The sequence below is a fragment of the Hemicordylus capensis genome, chromosome 6, assembly GCF_027244095.1.
Source record: "Hemicordylus capensis ecotype Gifberg chromosome 6, rHemCap1.1.pri, whole genome shotgun sequence".
Lineage (NCBI taxonomy): Eukaryota > Metazoa > Chordata > Lepidosauria > Squamata > Cordylidae > Hemicordylus > Hemicordylus capensis.
Window position 1 is genome coordinate 163,483,838 of NC_069662.1, and position 10,225 is coordinate 163,494,062.

Sequence of the window (10,225 nt, forward strand, 5' to 3'; positions counted from 1 at the left end):
GTTCAAAATCTGGTTTGAAACACTGTGATCTCTTTTGGACAAACAAGCTTTATTTCTCCCTGAGATGGTTGAACTTTCCTCTTCAGACTGCAAGAGTAGGCTCACATGACTGACTACTCTCACATTCATTAAAATTACCTGTGCATGGAAAACTAGATGTCAACGAGAAGAGGAGCCTCTTCTCCCGATCTGTGAGAAGGGCTAGAGGGCTGTCTGTGGGGAAGGTGGGTTAAACTTACCTTCCCTGAAGACGACTGCAGCGGCGTTGCTAGGCACACTCCCCATGCGCCCAGGAGATTGCCTGCTCACCAAGGCAGCGGGGAGGGTTGCGGGCTGTGGGCCACCTCCAGCCTTCAAGGCAGGATGCCTCTGAGTACCAGTTGCAGGAGAGTAACAGCAGGAGAGAGGGCATGCCCTCAACTCCTGCCTGTAGGCTTTCAGCGGCGTCTGGTGGGCCACTGTGAGAAACAGGATGCTGGACTAGATGGGCCTTGGGCCTGATCCAGCAGGGCTCTTCTTATGCTCCTATAGGGGCCAGGATGTGCCATCCTGGCCCCCAGAAGTACTATGATGCAGCGTGTGAGTGCGCAGTGCATCATGGGGATCTGCCCTCCCCCCCCACCCGTTGGGATCCCTGCAGTATGGTAGCCGCAGCTGCCTCATGATCCCCAAAATGAAGCTCCCTTAACCTCATTGTACAGGGTGGCTAATTAGGCGGGTTTACCATCGTGGAGCCACTGGGATCAGCCCAATCCCGGCGGCTCACAGATGCATGCAAATCCAGGCTGGGGTCCCTTAGCCTTGTTCTGTACACTCGTGTGAATAGCCTCGAGTTCTACCCTAGCCTTCGTGCAGGGTAATTTTCTGTATGCTGTATATGTCTCAAACGGTGGCCCTCCAGCTCTTGCTGGACCATAACTCCCATCACCCTCAGTAACAATGGCCAGAAGCCAAGGATGATGGGAGTTGTAGGCCTACATCTTTAGAGGGGGGCACAGTTTGGGACTTCTGATATAGAAACCTTCATTAATGAGGAGAGTGAGAGAGTTGTTGATGATCATTTTATGGATTGAAACCCATGAGGGAGAAGAGAACAGTTTCCAGTAGAGGAACCTGGTGATGAACCTCGCTCAGGCCTTATCCTGGGATTTGTATAGGGGAGCCACCTTCACGCATTCTATCCAATGTGCAAAATTAATTTCAGAGCATTATTTTGGTTAAAGCTAAATATACTTTCTCCCTCCCCCTTTCTAAAATATCTGGGACAGATCAACTTCGTGCTTTTTATCAACATCATCAGGATTTTGCTGAAAAAGCTGGACACCAGACAAATCAATTTCAACAACTCATCTCAGTACAGGTAACAGAAGGGGCATCAACTGACATCAATCATGTTGACTAATGGAATACAGTAGTATGAAAACTCGGTTGAGGAGGTTGGGGTTGGAGGTATAGCTAAAACACAGCTATTTTGTTTTAGACTACAGAGAGGCAGGGGAGCTGGCTGTGTGGGCTACCTTCTTGAAAGAAGGACAGCCCACGCAGCCAATCAGGCTGGAAAGAGGGAAGAACTTCCTCCCTCAACTCTGGTTCCATGGGGCCAGAACTGCAGTGCCAGCATTCGGATATAACGGTGGCACTGCAGAACTGGAGTTAAGGGTGATGAAACTCCACCTTGACCAATGGTTCAGCGTGGAGTTTGGGGAGTGAAACTACAGGTACCTTTTCGCCCTTAACTTCAGTTTCCTGAATTTGGACATGCAGCTTAGAAAAACAGAGGTGAAGGGACCTCCGGTTTCCTATTACATCCAAATTTTGGCCACTGAAATTGGCCAAATTTCTCTACGCTGACTGGCAGCATCTCTCCAATATTTCAGGCAGTGGTTTTCCCCAGCCCTATCTGGAGATGCTGCCAGGGATTGAACCTGGGACCTTCTGCAGGTAGATCAGATGTTCCACCACTGAGCTACAGCCTCATCCTTCTCTCATAACAGTTGAACTTGGGGTTGTTGCTTCTTGGTGATTTTATGACTTTTATTATTTTAACTGGTTTTAATGTGATTTTTATGAAGTTTTATTGTATTTTCATTTTTTTAAACCATTGGGATAAGTTCGTTAGAAAAGGCGGTATAGAAATTGAACTATAAACAAACAAACAAACAAACAAACAAACAAACAAACAAACAAACTGTTTGATGTCGACAAACAAAAAAAGGATTTCTTCAAACAATACACAATTTACACAGGGAATTCATTGCCACAAAATGTGCTGGCTCGTCACTAGCTTGGATGGTGATGATGCCACCATCTAGTGGCCATCACTGGCTAAAACCGGGGATGTATGACTGTTTCTTTCCCTCTTCTAATTTTTCACCCCCTCCTAGACGTCTCTCAAAGTCGACTCTGCTTCTCATTCCTCTCTTTGGAACACATTACATCTTCTTCAACTTCCTTCCTGAACATGCCAGCATGGGTGTCCGTCTCTACTTGGAACTCTGTATCGGATCCTTCCAGGTGCCGTATGGAGCAAAGGAGCAAGCTCCATGTTGCAAGGGATGGGAGGCAAACCTTAAGAAAAGTAACCCTCAAGGCTGTTCTCATGGGTAGACTAAACCATGGATCATGACCAATCCTGGTGGGGCAGCACCACCTAGCCCTGCTTTTTAACCCGGCTGTTAGCTGAGGTTAAGGGAAGACGTGCTCCCTTACCCCGGTTTGTGCATTTTCTGGAGCTATGCTTAGCCCCAGTGTACACAGAGATGGGTGCCTAGTGCACCCATCTTTTGGGGGAATCCCCCAGTGCAAAGCATGTGTTGCGCATTGCATTGTGGGATTCACGGAGGCTGGAAAACAAGTTCTGGCCCCAAATCCCTCCGCCACACTCCCACCACTAGTGATGTTAATTGAACTGGCACCTGCTGGTTTGAAGGTGGGGGGATATCTTTAAGGATGGGGTAGGCTGTTCTTACCCCTCCTGCCTCATTTCCCCCACTGGCACTACCTCTTAAAATGGTCCAGCGGGGCAGCAGGGTACCTCCTTGCCTCCTCGGACCGGAAGTGACCAGAAACGCCCAGTGCACGTGTGCACATCATGTGTGCACATGCGCACATTGTGTGTGCAAGCGCACATCACACACATGCACAATGTGCACATGCGCACCAGTCACTTCCGGTCTAAGGAGGCACCAGGGCAGGAAGGAGGTACGCTGCCGCCCTGCTGGACCGTTTTAAGAGGCAGCGCCGCCGGGGGAAATGTGGTGGGAGGGGTAAGCGCACCTTCCCCCATCCTTAAAGATACCCCCCACCTTCGAACCGGCCAAATTGCCAGACGTTTGAATCAGTTCAGAGGCCCCTAAAAGGGCCTCCAAACCAGTTAGTGCACATCCCTACCTACCACCAATTCCTCAATTGTCTGTGGGGAAGGTAAGCATTTTTGAGCCTTCCCTGCCCCCCACCCCATCTACCCTCTCTCAGTGATTGTGAGATTCACCCCCTCATGACTTCCCCCTGCATCTCAGTAAAATGTCATTAAAAAAAAGATGTGACCTAACTGCTCTCCAACCCCCAACCCCTGCAAGCAGCAGCCCATGAAATGAGTGGATTGGGAGTGGGAACATTCTGAGCATGATGCCATCACCTTGCATGTTATCAGTGGCATCCAGATCTGGCTTGGTCCCCAAAAAGGGAACCAGTGCTCTAGTTTACCTAGGTTTAATTCTCATGGGGTAGGTTCGGATGTAATGCAGAACCACAGTTGATTTTAGCCTGATTCAGACATTATGCTGTATGAGTGTACAAATGTTGGTTCACTCGGACATGTGTTTGTGTGAAGGACTGTAGCTAGGTTCATTTTAAAAGTGAACCTGGATACAGGCCCTTCAAACACAGGGTACAGATAGGCAGTGTACCTCTGTGCCTGCGTTCAACATAACCGCCCAGAGACGGAGGGTTGGGTTGGTATACACATTTGAAAAACACATGAATAAAATAAATAAATAATGTGTAAATAACTGTATGGATCTGTACTTGTGCACACTGTACACTCGTGGTACGGGTGTTGAACACAACATGCGAATGGGCCTTTTGCCTATTTGTGGTTCGTTTTATTGCCTGAAGCGGCGACACTTCACTAACTGAAGCTGTTAGCTTCAGGCACTCTAACCACTAGGAGCCAGTACGAGCAGGTGGGAGGGCAGTGAACGAGCAGCAGGTGCCACTTGTTTCTGCTCTCCCCTCCCCACTCTGGCTGCCTCACTCTGCCTCCTCTTGCCCACCGCCACATTAACCCTTGGTGCTCGGTCTGGTTTTGCACCCATTCACCAACTGGGTGAAAATATTATATAATCAGCCTGCACAGCTGGGGCTAACACAGCAGTGGGCAAGAGAAGGTGGAGTCAGCCAGCCAGGGCAGGGATTGGCGAGCAGGAATGAACCACACCTGCAGCTCATTTTCTTCCCCGCCCAGACTGGCTGCTGATGGCTCTAAATAAGATCTGTCCCCAAGGTTTGAAATTGGTTTGTTCTATCCATATCCAGACATTACATCCAAACCCACCTCTCATTTTAACCTTGGCTTGTTTGGCTCCGCCCTCTCAGGGCAGGGAGATGCCAGCCCAGAGCAGCCATGAAATACAGCCTCTCTAGGATGCAAGTGCCTCTCACTGGAGTCAGCTTCGAATTTTCAGTTGCCCTGACTCTGCCTAGAAGCTCTTGAAGAATCCCTCATTCTCTGCCTAGTAACAAACCTGCTGGCAGGATTCACCATTCCTTTCAAACGCAGAGAGTCTTGTCTTAGCCCTGGCAGTTAAAAACCCCTGTCCAACAAGCACATGGAAACAAATACAGATAGGTCGAAGATACCCTCTTGCGATTTTTACTCTGCAGAAAAGCGTCAGAAATGGGGGATTTTGTTTAATTTTGATTTTGATTAATTGGAAAAGACCAGTTAAGGAATTTTAAATGCAAAGTTCATTTAAAAGGTCAAAAACGTTTCCCTTTAACCAATTATGTCACAGCACTCTAAATGACATAGTTACTTCGATTCCTGCAAATGTTTTCAGAGCTGTAAAACACACACACACACACACACACACACACACACACACATGAGTTCATCTATCAGGTACAGTTTTTTCTTGCGTCCAAGGCTGGGGTTTCCCCCCAAGTCCTTTGATGTTCGAAACGGAGGGAGGGATTGTCTTAAATTTGGAGTGCTGTTCCTTTTGGATAAATACAGGAATAACCTGGATTTTACCACTTTTTTCAAGGGGGAGGTCTTAAATTCAGGGTCATCTTCTATTTGGGTAGATACAGTACTCTGCTGAGTTGCATCTTGGACAATAAGTATTAAAAAGATGGTTCAGTGGTGCTGGGGAGGGGGAAAGGCAGTAGTGTTTATAACAGCAAGGCCGAGCTTAAAAGTTGAAATGTGTGATGCAATGGAGTGAGTTGGAAATGGTTAATTGTGCTTAATGAGTGGTTGTAGATGGAGGAGGGGTGGCAGGCACAGAAATGGCTCTTTTTGCAAATATGCCTGCGCTGCTGGAGCACTGCACTATGAGACTTGTAGTCCAGCAGCACCTGGGGACCAAAGGTTCAGTAGTGGCTTGTCCTAATGAGCTGGAGAGGGAGGTGCCAAGTGTTATGCAGTTGTCTTTGGTTCCAGCAGCCCTGTTCTGCCTCTCTCTTGCCCCAGCATTAACAAGAGTCATGCTGCCTGCAGACTGGCCATTCGTCAGGTGGAGCTGCATGCCTCTACCTGATGAATGGCCAACCTGCGGGCAGCACGTAACACTCATTAACGTTGGGTCAGGATGGGAGAGAAAAGAGGAACGGGGCTGCCAGGAACCGGATGTAGCAGTGCCGCATTTGGTATCCACCTGGCTTGCTCAGAGGAGCTGCGACTACTAAGGTTGGAGACCCTTATTCTACAGCAATGGTTGTAATAAATAAATTGGAACTGGGGCTGATGGGAGTTGCAGTTCAGTTGTAGAACCTGGAGGTCTAGAGGTCCCTAGGTTGGGAACCACTCATCTAGAGGACAGAAAAGCCTCCATTTAAAAGCATACTCTCAGCTGCTCTCAGATCTGTGCCAAACGGCCACTATATTTCTTCATATTTCTAATAATTTAGCTTTTTTCATCTCTCTCTCTCTCTCTTATTCAGGGCTTCATTGCAGCTATTCTATATTGTTTCCTAAATCAAGAGGTAAGAGGACTATGCTGTTTTGTCTTTAGTCTGTTTTCTGAGTTGTTTCTATGCATGCAACGGAGAATTCGACCTAGTAATGCAAAATGTAAACACACATCATACAAAGATGTGGAAGCTAAAAATGCATTCTCTCCCCCCCCCCCCCCGCATTTTTCTTCATGAGGATGTGGCCCTCTAGTGGTGAGTGATACAAATGGTTGTTCTGTCCCTCCTGTCTTAACGGGGCAACCCGGATGGTCAACTGTAGGAACTTGGGGGAGAGCCCACGGATAGGCATGCGCACGATTCAAAAACTGCGATTCATTTTGAGTTTGAATCAAAACCTGCTGTTTTGGTTCGAACACAAATCGGATTTGCCCTATAACAGGTCGATTTGATTCAGACTTGATTAGATCCAAATTGAATCTGCATTGATTTGACCTGTACTGTAGGGGGGAGGAGAGTCTCAACTTCAGCCTTAAAAACAAAACAAAACACAGAGGCACTGGGGTGCCCCCAAATTACCATTATGGTGCAAAGCCCGCAGTGGCGACCCGACCTGTCATCCCCCTTTGACAAAGAAGAGGCACGGAAGCACCTTTGAACCACTCCTGGCGGGTGTGGCAAATGCAGAGCTGACAGTGGCAGAGAGGTGGCAAACTGACCCGCCACCCCACCCATGCCCCCCGCGGTTGCCAGCTGATTTTTTGACAAAGAAGATGCATCGAGCCGGCTTTGAACCATACCTGGTGGGAGCGGTAACTACTCCAGAGCCAGCAGCAGCCGGGAGCTGGCAACAACCTGCCATCCCTCCCTGCAGCCAGCCTGGTCAGCTGCTCTGCTAACACTCACACTGGGCCAAGCCTTTAAATGGCCTCTGCAGGAGCACAAGGAGGCCATTTAAAGGGATAGCCTAGTGCTATTTTAGCTAGAACACTGGTGTTTTCCCACAAAAACACCAGTGTGCTAGCAAAAAAGAGGGCCATCCCCTCGATTGGCCTCCCCTCAAATGGCCTCCCCACTCCTTCAGTAGTCACTGTTCCTGCCAGGAGTGATTCAAAGGCACCTCCCCTCCCCTCCCCTCCCCTCCGCTCTCCCCTCCCCTCCCCTCTCCTCTCCTCTCCTCTCCTCTCCTCTCTTCTTCCAAATCGATTCGGATAGTTTTGATCTGAATCTGGCTGATCCAATTCGACTTTGAATCTATTTGATTTGAAGTCGAATACTCGAACCAGCCAGATCCAAGCTGAATCTGTTTGAGTCCGAATTGATTTGCACAACCCTACCCCTGAAGCTCTGTTAACCTTGGGAGGGTTTCAAAGGTGGACAAGGAAGGATTTCTCATGGCTGTGCTGGCCCCAGTAACGCTAGGAGTAATTGAAAGAGAAAACTGAACAAGACCTTCTCTCAGTGGGTCCCAGACTCCCATAGTTAAAAAGTAAGCATTCAGTTTTATTTGCTGGATGTGCACTCCATGCAGCAAAATCAGTCAATCCCCAGCTGCAGAACGTGAGACAGCAATGTGCTGAAGCTGCAAAAAAAATGCTAATGCAATTGTAGGCTGCATTCATAGACTCATAGGCTGGCAGCCAGAGTAATGAAGCATGTGCACCATGAACAACGTTGTGCTAGAGCATGATGACCACAATATCCCAGGGATGCGCAAAGTTGTGCTTTTGTGCTCTTCTGCAAAATGTCCCTGTGAAACGTGTGAGGTGGGGGCTTCATCACAGGGCGGGCACCACCTTGTGGCATACGCACAAACATCTTTGCATTAGCTCAACACTAGTCTGGATTGCAAGCTCCAGCCTTACCACAACTGGCTTGCACAACAGACTTGCACTAATGTGACATGTTTGCACAAGCACTTCATGATTCTAGATGTCAGCCACCGTTTCTGAGTCACGAGAATAGTCCCCAGCTTACTAACTTGGCGGTGAGCAGGGGAAGCTGCCCAATGAGTGTCACTGTCAAAGTTCTCTTCTTCTGCTTGGAGTGTCTCCGGAACCTGAAATGGCACCCTGCCAGTAACAGTGCATCTTTTCACTTTCAAGGTGCGAGCAGAGATTTGCCGGAAATGGCATGGCAACAGTTATGGATTTATGCCCATTTGGAGGAAGAGAGCAAGATGGACCATGCCATCAAGTTCGGGGATGAAAATGACAAATTCAGTGTGTTAGGGGCAGTCAAGAGGGTGAAAGGAAGGCACGAACAGGCAAGCATGGACTTCTGAAATGCTTCTCACCCAGAGTCCTCAGTAAACATAGGGCTGGTTCGTGTTGATCTCTTAAAGACTGCAGCAAATAGATAGGGGGACACTTCTCAACTTGCCCTCTTCTGAGTTTCTCTTTGGATTTTGGAGTCACCTGGACTGGTTTCTGGAATGCAACTTTGTAAGAATTCTTGTGTCTCCATTGCACATGACTGTGCACGTGCAGTTGGTCGCAATGTCCAGTTCCTTCCCCCCTCTGTGTTACTGAAGCCCATGTGCACACCCGATAAATGTCACCAAGAAGCAATGTGGTTGTGCTTGTCAACAAAGCTGAGTCAAGATGGGGATGAGGGAGGGCCTGCAGGTGGGGCCATCACTCCATGGCTGGGCATCTGCTTTGCATAAGGCGGCCCCTGGTTCAATCCCCAGCATCTCCAGACTGGGTTGGGACAGGTAAAGGAAGGTCTCTTACCTGAGACCTTGGAGAGCGGCTGCCAGTCAGTGCAGGCAGGACTGAACAAGATGGACCAAGGGGCTGACTCAGTATAAGGCAGCTTCCTATGTAAGCTATGAATGCAATCCAAATAGAAGCGAGATTTTTGAGAATGGGGCCACAGCTCAGTGGTAGAGCATTTTAGGGGTGTGCATGGAACTGATTCTATTGATTCAGTTCGAATTCTAGAAAGCATTTTAGTTTTCGGTGTGTGTGTGTGTGTATCCTTTTCAACAAAATAAAAAATCATAGGGTGACGTCATGGAAGCTCCATTAAAACACTGTGGGCAGCTGCTGAACAGGGAAGGTGAGAGCGAAATAACTAATTTTACAGCATATGGACGTATCTGAAGCCTTGTACGGAGGTTAGCCCATTGGTCCATCGCATCCTTCAGCCATTGTGGCTGGGAATGATGGCACTTGTAGTCCAACAACATCCGATACTCACTAGGATATCCCTTTATTGGAACAAAGGAAGCTGCCATATACTGAGTCAGACCATTGGTCTATCTAGTTCAGTATTGTCTTCACAGACTGGCAGCGGCTTCTCCAGGGTTGCAGGCAGGAATCTCTCTCAGCCCTATCTTGGAGATGCTGCCAGGGAGGGAACTTGGAACCTTCTGCTCTTCCCAGAGTGGCTCCATCCCCTGAGGGGAATCTCTTCCAGTGCTGCTCACACTTCTAGTCTCCCCTTCATATGCAACCAGGGCAGACCCTGCTTAGCTTAGGGGACAAGTCATGCTTGCCACCACAAGACCAGCTCTCCTCTCTTGCCTGATGTGTAGGGGAGCAACTCCCCAAGCATGCAGGCAGGAGTCTTCCTTTGTTATGCTGGCTCAGGGTCTTTGACCAGAGATGCCAGGAACTGAATCTGGGACCTTTTGCAAGCAAACTGTCTTCCCTCCCTGCTCTACCACTAAGCTAGAGACTCTCCTTTAAACAAGGAATGGAGGTCACTGCTGTGTCATCACACTTGCATGCTATGTAACCAGTTGTCCCTATCCAGAAGGCCCTAGATCCATGCATGGAAAGAACATCCAGCCTTTTGGACTGTGTGGAACATAGGACACAGGAACCTATGAAGCTGCCTTCTACTGAGTCAGACTATTGGTCCATCTAACTCAATACTGTCTACACAGATTGGCAGTAGCTTCTCCAAGGTTACAGGCAGGAGTCTCTCCCAGCGGTACCTGCAGATGCCAGGGAGGGAACCTGGGACCTTCTGCATGCAAAGCAGAGGCTCTAGGGAATGTACTAATAGGAACGACAGGGAATGCCTACTGAAAAGCCCTGGTTCTTTCCAAAGGGCCATAGGAATGTATGGAGTGTCCAAA

General features: G+C 48.6%; 1 protein-coding gene across 1 annotated transcript in view; it reads left to right on the forward strand.

Moving 5' to 3' along the window:
* Nucleotides 1–9,869, forward strand: part of GHRHR (growth hormone releasing hormone receptor) — a 31,320-nt gene extending 21,451 nt beyond the window's left edge. Inside the window, exons 10-13 of the mRNA XM_053264713.1 lie at nt 1,269–1,360; nt 2,385–2,514; nt 6,166–6,207; nt 8,241–9,869. Coding sequence (XP_053120688.1) covers nt 1,269–1,360; nt 2,385–2,514; nt 6,166–6,207; nt 8,241–8,366 — 390 coding nt within the window. The 3' untranslated portion in view covers nt 8,367–9,869. The remainder of the gene's footprint in view (nt 1–1,268; nt 1,361–2,384; nt 2,515–6,165; nt 6,208–8,240) is intronic.
* The last annotated feature ends 356 nt before the right edge of the window (nt 9,870–10,225 follow it).